This window comes from Narcine bancroftii, chromosome 4, assembly GCF_036971445.1.
Source record: "Narcine bancroftii isolate sNarBan1 chromosome 4, sNarBan1.hap1, whole genome shotgun sequence".
NCBI classification, from domain to species: Eukaryota; Metazoa; Chordata; class Chondrichthyes; order Torpediniformes; family Narcinidae; genus Narcine; species Narcine bancroftii.
Genome location: NC_091472.1, coordinates 54656083 through 54675371, shown reverse-complemented (window position 1 = coordinate 54675371; position 19289 = coordinate 54656083). Strand labels below are relative to the sequence as shown.

General features: G+C 36.9%; 1 protein-coding gene and 1 long non-coding RNA gene across 8 annotated transcripts in view; one reads left to right on the top strand and one right to left on the bottom strand.

Annotated features, from left to right (window-relative positions):
* Nucleotides 1-1161, bottom strand: part of LOC138760570 (uncharacterized) — a 66107-nt gene extending 64946 nt beyond the window's left edge. Inside the window, exon 1 of the long non-coding RNA XR_011355712.1 lies at nt 869-1161. This is a non-coding gene — a long non-coding RNA (uncharacterized lncRNA). The remainder of the gene's footprint in view (nt 1-868) is intronic.
* Nucleotides 1-19289, top strand: part of prox1a (prospero homeobox 1a) — a 128141-nt gene that overhangs the window by 192 nt on the left and 108660 nt on the right. For 4 of the 7 annotated variants that reach the window (XM_069931315.1, XM_069931312.1, XM_069931308.1 and 1 more), the window contains exons 2-4: nt 4029-4069; nt 4338-6120; nt 15959-16063. In XM_069931315.1, coding sequence (XP_069787416.1) covers nt 4405-6120; nt 15959-16063 — 1821 coding nt within the window. In that variant the 5' untranslated portion in view covers nt 4029-4069; nt 4338-4404. Of the gene's footprint in view, nt 1-2963; nt 3024-3071; nt 3158-4028; nt 4070-4337; nt 6121-15958; nt 16064-19289 lie in introns of all 7 variants that reach the window. The other 3 variants (XM_069931310.1, XM_069931309.1, XM_069931311.1) reach the window with 3 other exon arrangements.

The window sequence follows — 19289 nt, the reverse complement described above, 5'->3', positions numbered from 1 at the left end:
ATTCCATGTGTATTTTGGAAAGAGCGAGAGAGCAGAGCAATATTTCTAACCCCTTTTTGTTTTGTACACAATACACTGCTTGTTTTCCAAATATTGCATTGTACTCTTTTGTCCCATCTTCTGCTGCCTCTTTGTCTTTTGTCAGATATAGTATTCTAGGTATTTCGTGTCTCGTCATGCAACGGATTTTTTTTTTGATTTGGCGTGGATACTTTTTTTCTTGATCTGGTGTAGATGTGTTAGTTTCGGTTTACTATCTTTTGGGATATAATTTCGATCATAAATGTGCCATAGGATTCGTCTTGCATTGTACTCGCGATTGTGTTTCCTTAACTTTAATACAGTGATTAAATGAAGGGTGTTGTAAAGTGTGTGGTGGGTCATCATGTTGGTTGTACTCTCTGCTTCTCTCTTCCCCCACCTCCTTAACCCCCCCCCTCCCCCCCACAAACGCACACACAGCGGCTGTATTGATGGTCAGATATGGACAAAGAAGTTGTCGTCACAAGGTGTCCTTTGTCAACATTCTCTCTCGTGTCTTCTCTCGCCCCCCCCCCCACCTCCTTTCCCCTCGCACTCACACTCACTTGCATTTCTCTGAAGACGCGGAGAAGCTCCGAGAATTAGTCTTGCGTTCGCAGCAGTAACGCGTGAAACTCCGACCCCGCTCCTTAACGTGGAGGAGCGCTGTCAGATCGAATGGTCAGATTTGCATTGACAAGGATTGATTAACAATAAACAAAATTGATCAGCAAGCTGCATTTGAGCAGTTGGAATGATAAGATTTGCGGGAAAGGATGCATTTTAATGCAAATGGGTTTTAGGGACTTTGGAGAGGGGGGTGGGGGAGACAGAAAATTGGCCTTACCAGGAAAGTGTAACCAACTTTTTTTTTGCAACATCGCGAACTCGTTTTGTAGTCTGTTGAAGAGAACACAAACGCTTGATTCTCGTGCTGCCTTCTTTAGTTTGAGCTTGGCGGGATCCCGATTTGTTCTCTTGTTTCTGTGACCTTTTTAGAAATGTCTTTAGTTGTTTACAGACAATTCAAAGTCGTTGGCATCCCCCGCGTGTCTTGTACATTGTCCCTGAAATTGATGTTTACCCAGCCAGCTGCTGGATGCCTGTAACACAGGCAAGGATCGCCTTGTTAATGTTCTTTTCCGGAAGGTTCCCCCCCAACACCATCATCTCCCCCCCCCCCCCCACAAAAAAAACGCCAGGCCCGGCTGAAAGTGAACCAATAAGCACATGAAGGCAGATTTCTTTTAAAAGAGGCGAAGGTTCAGGATGGTGAAAGGTGCTGAATGATGTTGGCACTAGTCACACACTGCGCATGGGCACTGGCAGACAGGTGCGCTGTGCCGAGCAGGCAGGTGCAGCTTCGTCGAGCGAGGACTCAGCGCTGCCTCGGTTTAAAATAAAAGAGCCCGCAAAGAGATCGGAATGAAAATCGCGATATATCACAAGTGAACGCCGTCCTGCAACCTCTTGACCCCCCCACCCCCTTCCCAAATCGTCCATTGTTGGTACGTGCTCTTTAAACAAATTATAACATGTAGAACCCGCAGATGAGTTGTTGTCCGATCTCTGGACTAAAGATCCCCTTTCAAAAGCAATGAAATAATCTGTGCCCATGCACCAGCTCCTATTTGATTGTAACGTGCGGAGAAACATGTTTTGCGGCTTTCCAACTGCTGAACATCTCCATTAAAACTTTGGGAAAATTGCCACTTGGAAATATTTTGAAGTATCAGTAGGTTTCTCCAGGAATAATTCGAATGAGTGTTGTTCTTGACAACTTTTGTTTTTCTCTCCCGATAAACTTTAACTGCCTCAGGTGCTTCACTATATATCAATTACAAATTAATAACGTTTATTTAAAATGTCTATAAGTGCATTAGCTCCAGCACATTTAGCAGATTTTTAAAAAAAAAGCCAGAAGAATTAAATATTTAGGAATGGCTAGAAAGATTTAAAGTCGAACATCTGTGATTATTCAAGCATTTTTCTCTCATGTGCAGTACCTTGTCTGGTTGATGAGATACCTTGCACTGTGGCAGCTGGGCAGACTATTAGGGGAAAACTAAATGGAGAAGTTGCCTCCAAAGTTTCAGGAGCTGGTTAATTATTGTGGCAAGAGAAGGAAAGAGCTTGAGAATTTTTGGATAGATAAAATGTAACATCTTTTTATAATATTGAATCAGGTGTGCAGTTGCAGAAATTGAAAATTAACCTTTTTAGAAACATTATTCTTCTAAGAGTGATCTCTTCCCTTGCACAGTCTTATTAATCAATTTAAAGTCACCAACATCCACTTGAACTAGTGTCTCCCTTCTTCCCCTCTCCATTCTTAAGCCTGGTCTAAACAATAACTGCCTTTGTTGTAATTAAATCTTAATAAGCAGTTAAATTAAACCTTGTCTGGATTTGTGGGTGAAATAGACTGTAGAAGAACATTTTCTTCATTTCTGGTGACCAGGCCATCCTTCTTCACAAGGAAAAGAACAGTTTGAAAAATATTTTCTTCCTGTTGATTATGATCTTAAATATTTGTAGAAATCTACCTATCAAGACAATAATTAGAAGTCATCCATGTTTAAATACATCTAACACAAGTCTGTCACCTCCACCCCACATTCCATATATCCAGCACTGATAGATTTTTAAAATAAATATGTAATTTAGTGATACATTTGTTCTGACCATACTTTATGAACTGTATTTGAGGAGTTTTAAAATAACTAATAAAGGATTTTTAGGCCATGGATGCAACCTACACATCTATTTTAGGGACATTGTTGAGATCTTTAAAGTTAGAAGGTATCAAATTTGAGATTGCAACTCTGAATGCATGCTTAGTTCTAAATTTTCAACAGTCATTAGCTTGCATTTGATGTAGATTAACCAGGAGGACAACATTCTGATAACCCTATCATGTTAAGTATTATATTTTGTTCCAGTTTTATATTAATTATGAACAACACATTCAAGGGACTAGAAAATTGCAAATCTTTTAAGAGGTAAGCAAGCTGTTTTTTTTTAATCTTGAAATTTTAAAATATCTGCAGGTTGGAAGTTGCTTAGCTAAAACTTGTTTCTGTAAAGATGGTCCTCAACAGCTGTGATGTTGTGCAATATGTGGATGTTTATACAGGTGAGTCAAAAGGGTCGGGAGCAATTCCAAAATGTCTGCGTGCAGTCTTTGGCAAGCTGTCATGCCATTGTGGAGATAGATGAGTGTTGTTCAATTGATGTAAAATTTTCACAGAGGGCAATTCTACCATTAAAAATGTTATTTTTTTGTTTATATGTAAAAACCTCATTCGTACATTCAATAGGTCTAGCATATGCAATTTGCATGGGATGATGTCGGATTTGGTTAACTAGGCATAAATGACACCTATGTTGGTTTTATGTGAGAAATGATACAAACATGAGCTACATTTTTGATCTTGGGAAACTGGGAGTTCTGACATAAAAGGAAAATACATTCCCTTCCTTTCCCACGCTTACGCTTGATTTTTTTTTCCCTTTGTCACTGATTAATTTCTAATGTTACTTTTGAAGCTATGAAAGAATTCCTGCAATCATGGTATCTGAACCTCAATCAATTTTGTTTCATAGAATTTACTTTGATTATTACTTATCATTACTGTATACAAAGTTTTAACCAATAACCTTTGATCAGTTAAATATTACCACAATATTTGAAAAGTGACAAATATTTAATAGTGTCACTGTTAATGTTTTTGTACAGTATGAAATGGGAAGCAATTTCTTACCACCATGACATCAGATAAGTTTTTGCGAGCAAATTAACAATATGTTGATTAAGAAAAGAATAAATGGCTTTTGTGCAGTCAGAGAAACTGTTAGAAAATTCATTAGTTAACAGGAACAAAATTGACAAAGTTGTATTTGAACAATTGGCACAAAAATTACCAACATGGTTTTCTCAATAAACTATTTTGATATTATAGTACCATTGTTTTGTAAAGTTACTGATTTGTTTTTGATTTTTTCAGAATTTTGGATCTAACTTGATCAAAATGTTTGTGCATTTGAGGTAAATAACATTTAATATTTTTGTAGAGGCACATTATATTATTGATGCTCAGGAAGCTTTGATTTTTAACATTTGAATCTATCTCTAATCATTTAAACAAAATTATTCAAAAATTAATTTCAGACCAAATGCCTAATGAGCTGTGATTAAGTAGAATGTCCTATAAACCTCACTACCAACAAATTCCATCTTTGTGCAGAATTGCAATCAGGAAATTTGGAGAAAGTTAAAGAAAATGATTCATCGGTCCTTTTGTTCTATTGGCTAGGGTCCTGGGATTCTCGAGCTGTGCCCAGCTGACAAGCCTTTGAAGATGGCACAATAACAGTCCAGTGATGCCTGACCATGACAGCATAGCCCTCTTAACAAGACATACTAAAAGGCGAAGAGTTGATATTGGAGTGAAGAGAACTGTAGGAACATCTACGGTTTTAACTAAAGAAAAAGGAAAGCTATTCAGTGCCATGAATTCCCAAAGTTCAGATCAGGACATTGAATGTTCAGTGGTTCAACATACAGATGGAGACAAATCTAACGTGCTCCGCAAGCTGTTAAAGCGGGCAAACTCCTATAAAGATGCTATGATGCCTTTTCCTGGAGCTACCATAATTTCTCAGCTGCTGGAAAACAATGCAACCAAGAATGGAAGCACAGATCTCAATTTGCAAACCAGTGGTCTCTCTAGCACAGGTTCAGAGGCAAATCAGGAGGATGCTTGCAGCAATTCTTCAAGGGAAAGTGCCCAGGAATGCGTGTCACCATTTAGCAGGCCTAACATGAGCCAATATGATGTAGATCGGCTTTGTGATGAACATTTGCGGGCTAAACGTGCACGAGTTGAAAATATAATTCGTGGCATGAGTCATTCGCCAAATGTGGCATTGCGGGGTGCAGAGAATGATCAAGATGGGGTGCAGCAGCCTGTGAGTCCCAGAGAAAGTTATCGGGAAAACAAACGTAAGCAGAAGCTTCCCCAACAGCAACAACAGAGCTTTCAGCAACTGGTCACAGCTCGGAAAGAGCAAAAGAGGGAAGAACGGAGGCAATTGAAGCAACAACTAGAAGACATGCAGAAGCAACTGCGCCAGCTCCAGGAGAAGTTCTATCAAATATATGACAGTACAGATTCTGAGAATGATGAAGATGGTGATCTGTCTGAAGATAGCATTCAGTCAGAAACTGCTGATACTAGACGACATGACAGATCTGACAATGAGATATCAGAGTTAGATCCAGGACACTTCCTGGACCGTGCTCGTGCTCTTATTAGAGAACAGGAAATGGCAGCAGAAAATGAAAAACTGAAGAGAGATGGCCACTCAAGGAAAAGTCAGGGCTTAACCACAGTGCATGCTGAAGGGAAACAACTAGCAGAGACTCTTAAACAAGAGCTCAATTCTACCATGTCACAAGTAGTGGACTCTGTTGTCAAAATGTTCTCTAAATCCTCCCACCAGCTTCCTCAGGTCTTCCCCCCTATCCAGATTCCACAGGCAAGGTTTGCCGTGAATGGAGAAAACCATAACTTTCATACAACAAATCCACGGCTTCAATGCTTTGGTGACGTTATCATTTCTAATCCATTGAATACTTTTGCCAACATGCATGTATCTAATTCCTCAGACCAGACGGAAGCACTGCCTCTAGTAGTACGCAAAGGCTCATCAGAGCAATCTGCCTCCACCCCCTCTATGGGAGGGCACCACATTTCTCATCACCAGTCCCCACTCTCAGCTGCAGCAGGATTTTCATCCCCTGCTTTTCGCCATCCACTGCCTCTTCCTCTCATGGCCTATTCCTTTCAGAGTTCGATAGGTAATGCCTCCAGCGCAGCATCTGGGAAAGACAGGTCATCTCCTGAGTCGTTGGACTTGACCAGGGAAACTGCCTGTCTGCGGACCAAAGTGTCATCGCACCACATGAACCATCGTCCGTGCTCGCCCATCCATCCATCCAGCACTGCTGAAGGTCTCTCTTTGTCTCTCATTAAATCTGAGTGTAGTGACTTGCAAGATATGGCAGACATTTCTCCATATTCTGGAAATACAATATCCTTTTCTGATTAATCTTTGTTGTATGAAATAGATGTATGCAACTAGAAAGAGTTCCAGGTTTTCGCCCATATAGTCTTCTTGGTATCTCATTAGAATTTTGAGTTTAACTTTAGGCAAGGGATCCAGACATTAGTTCGTGGATAACTCAGACACTGAAGATACAACAAGTGCATCACCCCCACCCTCTAATGTTCTGCAAGTTCAGTGCAGCTGCCTGGTATGCATGATTAACCTCTGTTCAGCTGTACACAGGAATCTTTTGTCCTTGCATATACAAAGCAAATGATTTTAAAAGCTTGTGAGCATAATCGGTGGGATCAGCAAAATCAAACTTCTTTCAAGATTTACTGTACATTTTTCCAGATTTTGGGTAAACAGTTTTCAAAAATATATTTGAAATGTAAATGGTGCATCAGCTGCAAAATGTCCTCTTCCAAAGTGACAGTTCTCGGTGCAGCTTTTCCTTTTGTTTTATCCGATCACTTTGTTGAAGTAAGAGAGCTTCTATTTTTGTTCTTGTAAAGATTTGTTGACAGGAGTCGGTAACATACGGCGCCATTTATTGTTGCTTAGCAGCACACTGGTATTTTGTCCTTTTAATGGCCTGTTACATATTTTACAGGTAACAAAAATGTAGCTTTAAAATTGAAATTGAGTTTATTATTGTGACAGTTACATTCAAAATTCACATTGTTGCCCTTTGGCCTACTCTATTCCTACATTTTAGACTTGAGTATGTGTATGAATATTGAGGTATTTGGCCTTGATCATACAGAGGATGCTGAGGCTTGTTTTGCACCCATAGTAATAATTTATTGTTCTCAAAGAAAAATGACACCACTTTTATTAAGTGTACTACTTTGTACTTATTGAAATAGAATATGATTATTAAAAATACATTATGTGCAACTGTTCAAGTTGTATCTCAATAACTTTTAGCTTTGATTGAGATTGACTGTACACATAGGACAGCCTTACATAATGCATTCTACAGCATTGTGAATAGAACCATATTAATGGGACACAGGACCTTCCCCAACTGCCACCCCCCAAAAGAAATCCTTTAATGTTGAGGGAAATGGAGGAATGGCCATTCTTAAGTTTCCACTCTTGGTCACCCAAGTCATGCCATTGCATCTCAAGTCAATTTGCATATCGCGTATTTGAACATTATGTAAGACTGTCCTGTGGGTACCAGTCAATCTCCATGGGCTTAGCATAAAATAAGATGACATGTAGATTTATAAACTTAAATAATAAATGGGGATGGGCAGAGTAAAACTACAATTGCGTTCTAATGTTCAGAAATTGGTCCAGTGCCAATATATTTAATTGATAGTAATCTGGTAACTACGATTACATAGAAAATGAAATAATGCTAAAGATCATAAGAATAAACTGGATTTTAGAAAATCCTACTTCAAATTCCCATAAACATTGACTCGATCAAAATTTTGTTTTACAAATTTCTAGTAGTAAGAATAATAGATGTACGGTAATGTTTGGAAACCAAATACAACTTTATTTTTAAAAAACTTTATCGTCTGACTAAAGCAGCTTTTTGTATATATAAAAAAAAGGTTCTGAAGCTGAATTAGAAACAGTAATTAAGGTTCCATTTACACTGCTGAAGTCTTAGTTTCAATTGTTCAATTTTATATCATACTACATTGACATAACTCATCTGCCTCTCAGGTAATTCTACATATTTGCCTAGTAAAATCTCTGTATGCAGACTGCACACAAACTCGTGTGGTGTTTGAATACTGCTTCAGGTTCAGCTGCAGTGCAGTATTTCTCTGATCTTTTATTTTCCTGAGCAGATGTCTTTCATTAATTTATGGATTTATCATCTTTTCTTTTTTTACACCTGGCAGCTGGCTCAAGTTTCAGCGGTTATTGTCTATTTTGCATGACATGTAGAATTGAATGTCATCTGTCTTAACAAAGCTGAAGCTGAATGAATGAGGTGAGCCACATGAGTTGCCGGGACAGAGCTGTACGTTTTCTTACCTCCTTAATATTTATTTGTTCTCATTTCTTCTGGCCTTGAATGGGCTGTGCTTGCATTCTGTGCAGCTGTATGTTTACAAAATCTATTCCAACATGAGTCATTGTGCGTGTGTAAGTATCCTAGGAACAGCTCGAGCTTTCTTGGGAGAAGAGTTGCTTTTAGCATAAGCACTTACAAGGGAAAATGGTCATTTCTGCTTTGCATTATTTTGAGAAGTAGTGGCATGAATTTGGGATACCATGAATTTGAGCTACTTTTTATAATTCATGCTGGAAATAAGTTATACAGATGGCTGCTATCTGGTAACATTGTATTAATGAAATAATTAAAAAAAAGCCCAATGTATTTATTAATAATAAGGTTGCATTAAGAACCCTCTAAAAGATGCCTAGATTGAATTTCCTTTCTTTCAATTATGTCACATTTGTAGAAGAACATATAAATTTGTTTTTGCTTATAAATCCATCTATTATGCATTTTTTTTTTAAAGTGTTGTGTAGATTCTAGATTCTTTCAATAACTGAGCAAGTTAAAACTAAATCACATATCACTGGCAGTTTATTACTTTGCATCATTTATCAGTTTCTTAGCTTTCTGCAACATCTCCTAAATATAATGATTCATACTGAAACATAGTTCCAGGGACGCTGACAGAATTGCAAAAAAATTACCATTCCCCTTGTATAAACTTGAGTAATATGCACAGACATATTACTCAGTGATCATTGCAGAGCCTTGAGCTGTCTGTATTGATCAGGCAGCCAAATAGTTTAATTTGTTTTCACCCTTGTCTTTCATCACTTAGTTCCATGGTGGCATTTCAACTGTCATCATAACTGTAATCGGATAATTTCAGGAGAAATTCTGGATTAAATTTGGTATCTCACTGGAGGTCTTAACAGGACACTTGCTAGCTCAAGCATTGGAAGCTCCTTTTGGCATTTTTTGTCAGTGAGATTTGCAGATAACATTTTAAAAACTATATTCTCTTAAGATGAACTTGAAGTATTTGTAGAATGAAATGAGATACTATAAATTTATCTCTCCACCAGATTTATTTGAAATGTATTTTTTTTAAAACCGTGGTATTAGGATATTAAATTATGGAATGGTAATGTTATTAAAAGGGGATTATAATTAGAGCCATGTGATTTATTAGTGCTAGGTTGAATAGATTTACTTTATTTTTCTTAACTGCCTCTGTCCTCAAACTGGAAAACATGTTGAAGGGTATAGATTGCAAACATTCTTTGCATTACATGGTGATTGGGGCCATCCATCAATGATCAGCACATCCAAAAAAAATACAGATTTAAATCTGCGCTGTCATAATTCCTTAGCTCCCTTTTCAGTGAGCTCATCTTTCCACACAGAATGATCTCTTGCATGTGGGTTGGACATGAATAATGAAAACATTGCATTTATTAACATTTTCTTCTCAATACTCTGATTCTTTTTGTTAAAAGGAGGTCCACCAATAAACAAAAATCAGATTATAACTTGTGTATACCACCAGATGTCATGCAATGGATGCTTTGTAGTGTGAGGATGTTGGCATGGGGCAGAGGTGCACCCCTTTTCTGAATGGCTTTGAGAGAAGTTGTAAGTAGTCTGTTTAGAAATGGTAAAATGTATATTTAATTCCTGAAAAGACAGTTTTTCAATTTTCCATATCCATGCAGGCAATATACCGGTATATTTTTAAAATAATATTCATTTTCCTTCGCCTCACAGTGACCTAAATGGAGAGAGAATAACTTTTTCCTTACAATAAAAATAGACACGTTAATCCATTCATTTGAGCTGGCTGAAAAGTATAAAACTTAAATGAGCCACAATTGCTTTTGAATCTTTCTATTTTGCCAGATATAAATGTAGACAAGGAGATTGCAGGTGCTTGCATCTGAACAATGTGTACATAAATCAAAATGTGCTTTGTTTACTAGATAAAATTTGAATAGACCTTAAATCCATGGTTGTTTTCTTTAAAGATATTCCCTAAAGGAATAGTAGTGCAGATATGTTTCTGTTATAGAACTCTTGAAGGCACAAAGGAAATTCATCAGCTGTTCCAACGAATCACAAAAATTGAACCATGAAAATTTTTTCAATGAGGTATTTTGCTCTCTCAGCCTTAATTCTTTTTTTTTTTGCCATAAATATGTCACACTTTTAATAGAATAAGAAGTAGAGTATTGCCTCCAATACAGTTTTGAAGTTCATTCAGTTATTTTGTTAAAATGCCAATAATACAATTTTCTCTGAGTAGTTAATTTCTTAATTGGCATAAATATTGCTCCATTATATTGAGATGTAAATAAGAATGGGTCCTCTATAAATCACATTTTCTGTTGTCAGTCATTAAAACACTTAGAGAGTTAAACGTGCAGAAACAGAGTGCATGCTCCCTTGTTTAGGTCCTTCTGAGAATGAAAGCATTATTGCATTCAAGAACTACCCTCCTTGGAGTTGTGTAGGTATTTGGCATAGTTACAGATATGATATTCCAGGCATAAAGAGATGAATTGCATTCATTTACATTTATTAATCTAAAAATCTTTGACAGGAGGTACATTTCACAAGAATCTGACCAGTATGACATTAGAACTGGCAAGTGGGACCAAAAGATTTGATGGTAGGCTGAGGATTGTGGGAATCTGCCATAAAATTACTTGGGGGTTGGAGCAGCAGACTGTGGTCTGGCCTGGTAGACTCAAAAATTCTTAGCAGGGTTTGTGACAACACATTTTCCCATTGTCAAAGGATTCCACAGAAGTAGCTTTTTTATGTTTACTTGGTTTAATTTGGGACCGTCCAAAGATCCATTTGTTCTTTTGTCACTGTTAACCCTGTGCAGGTCTTATTAAGGCTGCCATAGAAGAATTTCTGCCTGAAAGAAGGTAACTAAAATGTGATGAGGGAGCCATTTAGTGATACATGCACATTTCCCACCACCTTCTTCCCCTATGCTATTCCCAGTCAGTGGGGAGTGGAAAGCAGGGGCCGTCGACAGTTTTAAAAAATCCAAGTGAGAATGTAAGCAGTTGATGCAAAAGATTTTCTAAAAGCATTTCTGATAACTTCACTTGCCTACATTTGTGCTCTTTGTTCTTGATATTCCCTTTGCTGTGAATATTGGTTATCCAAATTCAGATAACTTACAATTCCTCAATTCCTATTTCTCTCTGACTAATCCATCCAGGTCTCCTTATACATCCTCTTCTAGCCAATACCATCCCTCAGCCTGTGTTATCTAGTTTCCGTCCTCTCCTGCAACTGGATCCATGTGCTCAGTAATCCTCCTCATCTGACTGTCCTTACCAGTCTTTCTCATCAGATTCCATAATCTGTAGCTCTTTGACTCCACTTATCATACCCAGTTTCAGATACTATCTCATTCATTTCCCATCCCCACCTGGCTCTATTTCCTATCAACCCCTACTTCCCAGGATCCTTTTTTTTTGCCCTAATTGCAATTGAGTATTTATATATCTGTTTTATCTCTTTCCTGTGTCGTGGCATATTGTGTTGGTTTAATTTGGAGTCTTGTTGGTGTGCCTTGAGGTCCTGTGTGACTGCAGCAAGTAAGAATTCCATTGGATCTGTGTATTTTATTTGGGAATATAACAATAAACTACTTGCTAGCCCTTCCTTGCCTATCCTCACTTCTTAAATCTTCCATTGACGCTCTGCCCTGCCCTGAGATGTCAACAATCTCTTTCCCTCCAAGGATGCTGTCTGAGCTGCCCCAGGGTTTTGTTTTTGTTCCAGATCCTAGTATATGCTGTCACTTGTCTTCATTATCAGATCGTTTCTGAATTTGAAGAGATCGGAAGCACCTGATTTCTTCAAGTGTGGTTCTGAATAAGTATGGAATTTTCTTACATTAGCTCACTGAAATAGATTAACAAAATGCTTACTGTTGTAATTCATTTAAAGAGAATCAACCTTCTACCTAAATTTCATTTTGAACTGCTATATAATTTGAAGGTTTCCACAATTATACCAAGAATTGAGTTGGTGCCACATTTAACTCCATGACTGACAATTTTATTTGACATTGCTTTGTTCCAAACTATCATGGCATGAGGCCTCAAATTACATCTGTCATTTCTAGAAATGCCTATAGAGCAAGTTTCTGACAATCAATGTACCTACCAAGTCGGTTAATATATATCCCTTCACCAATTAAAACAAATCATTTTTATTTTATCTTGATTAATCTAGTTAATAACACATTAGTAACTAAGTGGATTATTTGCATGAATTCTCCATTAATAAATGAAGACCATTTCTTCATCTCAGTATTTAATAAGGCTTAAATCTAGATAAACCCTGCTTTCTGAGCAATTAAGGATAGGCAATGAATAGCACATCACTGCATCCCAAGAACATAGTTGAGTAAATATGTGTACATGTAGAAATTATTTTAGTAATCTAATGTTTTGGAAAAGTAAATGCCAACTCATGTCTGAATATGTACAACTTAACTGTCATACATTTGGTGTGGGCTGCTTGAATTTTAATTCACAGATTGAGTAAATAATTTTCATAACTGAGGTATAAATACCATTGTATTAAAATACCTGAACCAGTCCTTCAGCAAAGAAGCAGTTCATTCAGCTTACCGTGTCCATATGATCAGCAACTAGCCAACTTTGCTAATCTGATTTACCAGCATTTGCCGCAAAGCCTTCCATGACTTGGTGATTCAGGTGTCCTGTGAATTCCCACCTCCGAAGACAGTAAAATCCAGATTCCAACCATCCTTTGAATGAAAAATTCTTCCTCAGATTCCCTCTTGGCTTGTGACTTGGCCTCAAGCCTTTAACCTCCAGCATTTATCACTTCAGGCAAAGGGAGAAGGTTTCTTACTCCATCCATCCTATGACCATGAACGTGTCAGAGACATTGAACAAGGTTACATGTGAACTGAAATTCATTTGTGCTGCAACTGAACAACAAATAAACAACTACATGTAGATATAACTATACTGCTGTTTTTTTTAAAATGATATAGTTGTATCTTTAAAGTGTATCTGTACCCTCATAATGTTGTATAGTTCGATTAGATCTTCTGCTCCAAAGAAAAGCAACTCAACCCGTCCTTTCTACTAATAACTGAAGTGTGCTATACAGTTGAATCTCCTCTCCTCTGCTTCAATCCAAACATCCTTCCCATACTGTGACCAAATCAACATTTAATAAAATTGAACTACGTTAGGTAAGTCCTGACTTGCAGTAGAAGGCCACTTGATGAAAACGAAAACATTTATTGAAAGCTGCACCCATATTTGCAGGGCATTTTCCCTTAGTGTCCCAGTTTTGGTAGGTAATGGTTATATGGAAATTCTATTTTAATATATTCAAAATTTAATTCAGAAAAGCGAGATTTTATTTTTGTTGCCCATTTAATTAAGGAGCTATCACCTTTTATAAATTGTCAGTGGAGCAATTATGACTTTCCACTTAGATGCAACAATATAAAATTTATATTGCATGTACTCCTTGAAGATGAATCCAATATTGTCCTGTATTTGCCAAAGTGCCACTGGCGTACCAGATGTAAGCCTGTAAAATTGCTGTGCGCTATTCATGATCTTGTGGGATTTTAGCCTTGTGGCAAATCTGTAATAATATTATTAAGTTATTTTTCTACCAGTAATTTTTTTTTCGAATGCATTACACTTGGCAAAATAATGTCGCTAGGGTCACAAGGTAGCAAAGTTCACTCATTTATAAAATAGTAGAGAGAAGGTCTATTCCTCGAACATAGAGAGCTGACTCAGAATCCAAATGAAAGTAAGATTTGAGATCCTGTGATTAGAATTCTCTCGTTCTTCCAAACATAAAAGGGAGAGAGTAGCTATAATTTGTCAATTTTAAGCTTTAAGTGGAGTCCACATAAACCATTGTTGCTTTATCAATTTAACTGTGTGATAAATGTTCACGAGGATGGATTGTGAGTTTTTTTATTTTCTTAATTTTTAATGTATTTTTTAAAATGCTCCATGAGGGTGTTGACCTGCATATTCCATTTATAACTCACAGGCTTGTGCTGAAATCGCATTCACACTGATTCTCCAAGGCTTAAAATAAACAATTGATAGATATTTTAAATGTTAGGCTTCTTGTATTAATATTCTAATATTGTCAATTCATTCAACCCTAATCTCTCTTTCCCAGTGCTCTTCCTTCAGTCATCTGGATTGAACACAGCAGAATCACCAGTTGGTTTTTAAATTTATGTATTTGAACTGAAACTGACAAATGGATTCAAAAGGAGAGCATTCCTGAATAGAAATTTAAATTGGGATATAGTTCAAAAGATGGTATCCTTGCAAGTCAGCATTTTTTCATTTGGGAATGTCTACCTTGCAATATTTAGTTTACATCTTTTAAGCAGTTTGAAGGTTCTGTCTGTTTCTTGCCCTTCCATTATTTCCATCAACGCAGACAGGCATTGATTCCTTTAGTTCTCAGCAGTTTGTGTGCCACCACAGAACAGCTTGCTATATACTTCCTTTCATTTGCCATCATCATTTCACTTATGCATTATGACAGATGGCACTGGAGAGTGTAATGCTCTTTTAGTCTTCTCTATCAGTTTAATGGAGGTCAGAGAAGGTTTTTTTCAACTCTTCCCTCTTGGTACAAGAAGTATGTCAATCATGAGTTATCTTCTCAGCCATCATTAAGCTTTTGAAATACAAAGAATCAGCTTGTTCCAGTTGCTTAAGAGTTTGTTCATACAGATAGGATCTGTTTTTTACAATGGATTCACCTCTGAAATAAATTTGTAGGTTTTTTCAAAATGACATGTGTAGCCATGGAAGTTAACAGCATTTTTGCTCTTAAATGTAATCTTCAATTGAATACCCTTTGGAGTAACTTCTGGAAAGCACCCCTTAATTGACCTTCCGGGGCCCACATTGATTTTCTCCACATGCATCTTCATTTCTGATAAATTATAAAGCCATTAATTTGTGGAGGAAATGGTGGGCAAACTACAGCACAGATGTGCCAAAACCCTACTAATGCACAAAGCACAAAAGAGTGCCAAGGAAGCTGTTTGAAAAACAGAATTGCTCGATTGTTACGGTTAGCCTCACATTAAACTTTCTCCTGGGAACAATTTTAGTAGGAAGCTTCTGTCTACAGAGCTGAAGGGTAATAATATTTGCAGATGAATACGTTTCTTTATCAATGTAAGAAAAATGTATTGATCAGCCAGCCCCTGGGGGCCTTTTGATTGTCAGAAATCTAACCTTTTGAACATCTTGGTTCAGTACCCTTGCATAGGTCAGATATCTCCAGATCTGCCTGGTAACCTCTCTCTGTGCGGTTTCCAGGCATACTGTGTTCTTTGCTATTTGTAAAGATGTTTAATTTTTAACTTTATAATAATATACTGTTTTGTGAATTTTTCTTGCATCTTAAACTGACTTGTTAAATTTTAATGCCAGTTGTGAATTATTCTGGCACAACATAAATAGTGATTTTCATTTCTTCTTGGAAATAATGAATACTGCAGTTTTATCAATGGAATAATTAATGCTGAAAGACCTATGTTGAATCCATCATTATTAATCTATAGACAGTGTAATGAATCTGTTCTCTCTTGGTTAATGTCTGGGGAGTTAGGGGGAACAGTGCACCTTGAAATGTGTTCACCCTTTTAACATTGAAAATGTGGATACTTAGACTATTGAAAAAATTTTTATTAACTCATTTGTCAGGACAGCAGAATTGTCCTCTTCAAACAGTCTTGTTTCCCATAAATGCTCTATATATTTTCCTTGACACTCAGCATCGTACATACAGGAGGGGCTCTCGCCCAATCACCTGAAAAAGGCAAAGCTGATGTTCTTTTACACCCGGTACCCCAGTTCAAATATGCTGAAGATGTTTTTCTCTGATGTGAAGGTGAGTCTGATGAGTGTTTGTTGCTCTGTTTTCACAGCTATTGCAGTGACCAAAACAAAAAAAAACAGAATGGTGGATATTGTCTTCTATTTGTGATTTAATTTGTCAGTTTATTCACCATGCTGGTGCTCAATCATTACTACATCAAAAACCGATTCAGGCCACATTATTCAAATGAGAATGAGAATCATTTCTAGTCACAGCTGCACCCTCCCTCTGCCTCTAGTATACAGCCCCAATTTGGGTATTTTTTGTTTCCTTGTTTGAACTATTTGTTCTTCAACTGCCCCCCCCCCCTCCCCCCACCAATCTCACAACATCACCTCTAACTGGCTATTTATTTGTAAGATCAAATAAAACAGACTAAGACTGTTTTAGAATTTCTACTTTTAATGATTCTCATAAAATTAATGAACACTTTCTCAGAAGTACCTTTCCTCCCTCAGATTTGGGAATTGATTTTGGTATTTTTGATGATCATGTAGTCCTGCAGAGTATCTTTTCATTAATATAATTAACATAATTATTGTTATATTAGTAATATGGACATGGATCCCTCTAAGATGAAACACATTTTATAATTTTAAGGATATCCCATTGATAATAGGCAATAATAAAAGCATATTTATTTGTACTTGAAGAGCTCCTTCTCAGCCTTCTAGCTGAGAGTATTTTCCCATTTTTACTAAAAGATGCACATTACTGAATGTTGTTATGTTAATTTTATTAGTTTTTTTAAAATAAATGTAAAATTCGGAATGATCAAATCTAATTCAAAGGATTTCCGTATTTTGGTGGTATTGGAATTAGTAGTGCATGTTGACGTAAGCACATCTTCTGGATTGTGTAGGATTGTAAGTTACTTTTGGTCATTCTGAGAACTGCAAAAACAGTCATTAACAAAGGACAATGTGTGAAGATTCCTCATTATTAATGCTTATAAGGAATAATTATAATTTGGAGAATTATTAATTATATATCCGCAAGTCCTCATTTAGAGTTGGAAATTCCTATTGTGTTTATGCACGTGATCTCTATTTTGAAGCCATCAAATTATATTTTTCAATAGAAGGTTGAACTTTCAACCACATCCTTTAATATTCACCATGAAAACTAATGTATTTCAGGTTTTATGACAAGGGAGTTGCCATTGAACGATCAACATGTGTACCTATTTTTCAATCCTTCAAAAGAAAGCAAAGTTTGTTGTGAGGCCAATTTTTACAAACAGTATATTTTGAATATCTTTTGATACTCTTACAGTATGGGCCTATTTTGATCAGTGAGATTAAATGGATAGGTTAGACAAACATCTGACAGTAGATTACTACCACAAATGTACTCCAGAAGTCCAATTTACTAGTGCACTTGCCTAGAATAAAGAGAATTTACGAACACCGAGTGGAATTATGTATTGTATCCTTGGTATATTCCAATTTGTTTAGTAATCAATCAGATTATTTTAAAAGTAGCAAGTTTAAAAGTGTTGCATAAATATCTGCGATCATTGTTCTTAAATTCTGGAAAAGATAGTTTAATTATTAACTTTTATCCAGATATAGTCTTTCCTCTAGTCTTTCTCTGGTAAACCTGGTCTTTTTTCCCTTTTTCTGGTCCAAGAAGTGAGTGTAAACTCCAAAGCATTTTTACTAGTTTTCAAGCTGCCACCTATTATGTTTGGTTTTACATTTTCTCCAGTTTGATTTGCTGCCAATGGTTTCCATCAGTTGCAGGCATTTTCCTGAAAGTTTACAAACAAATGGATGAATATTAGCTCATTTGGAGAATGCTCTGAATTTACTTTGGGAAGAAATTAATTTCTGCTCTCTTACCTTGGTAGAATTCTGGTCCTGACAAGAAGGGACTCACTTTGTATGGAGAGTCCTTCACAGCCCCTTTCTCAACTGTGAACTGTGCATGCATGCCACCTTTTTAAATTTTGGAGTGTTACTAATAATTCCAGGTGTTCATATGTTAATATGAAAATTTTACATATTTGAAATTGCCATCACTGATCTTAAGACATGCCTGTAATTTTGTTATCCAAGTAGGCCCTATTACTCTGAGTTTCTGAGCTCTAGCCCCAGTAAAACTTTCTATTACTTTGTTGTCTATTTTTATAGTTCCAAATGGAAGCTAAATTAAATTAGTCCAACTTTAGTTTATCCTTGCAAGTTGAGCAAGATTTTAGCCTTCAACTTTGAAGGTGCAGGACAAAGTCCTGCCCTTAGATTGATGCCAATGTAAACTTTCACGTAGTTGAATGATGGCCAGATAAAAATTCCCAAGGCCTTCAACCACTGAAATTGATGAAATTCTTACTAATCTCTTCCCATTCTGACTTGTGAAATAGCTTCACCATTTACTGTTCTTCAGATGTTGAATAAGCTGCAGCCCGAAATCAATGAAAACTTTGCATGTACCCACAGTTTATTTTTACACTCGATCTTGGGAATCTTTCTCCAGAGATGAGAAGCAACAGTGCCCCTTGTTTTCTTTGCTAACAGGACCTCCCAGTTTTAATGGAAGAGAGAATATCAGAAATTTCCACTAGAAGTGACTTTGCTACAAAAAATGGAGGAAGTCAGCAGGTCTCACAGTGTCCATAGGTAAAGCTATAAAGCCAATGTTTGAGCCTCAGCCCTTTTCAAGGTATGAGCAAAAAGCAGGCAGGGAAAGACAAAGTGAAACAGCTTAAGGAAGGGAGAAATATGGAGGGAGAGGTTGAGGGGCTAATGGAAACTGAAGAAATTGATGTTAATGCCATCTAGATGGAGGGTGCCCAGACAGAAGATAAGGTGTGGTTCCTCCAATGTATGGGCCTCAGTGTGCCAGTGCACGAGACCATGGACACTGTGAGACCTGCTGAGTTCCTCCAGTATTTTTACTCCAATCACAGCATCTGCAGACTTTTTTGTTTCACTCTGTGGTTAAAAAAAATGATCATTGAAGCACCTGATCAGTTGAAAGAACAAGTGTGGTTCTAAAGAGCATGATTCTGGTGAACATCAGTGAATTCCAAACATTGTCCTCCCAACTTTGCACGTCTGCTGCTGTCCTTCTCATATGGCAAAAAAAAACTTTGTTTTCTATCCTTGCGACACTTGAGATCTATGGAAGTAAGATATAAATCATTTATATATTTTGATGCACCATCAGTGGTGACAGGCATACAGGGCTACCAGCAAACATATATTGTTAAAACTGCTTTTTGATTGCATGGTTT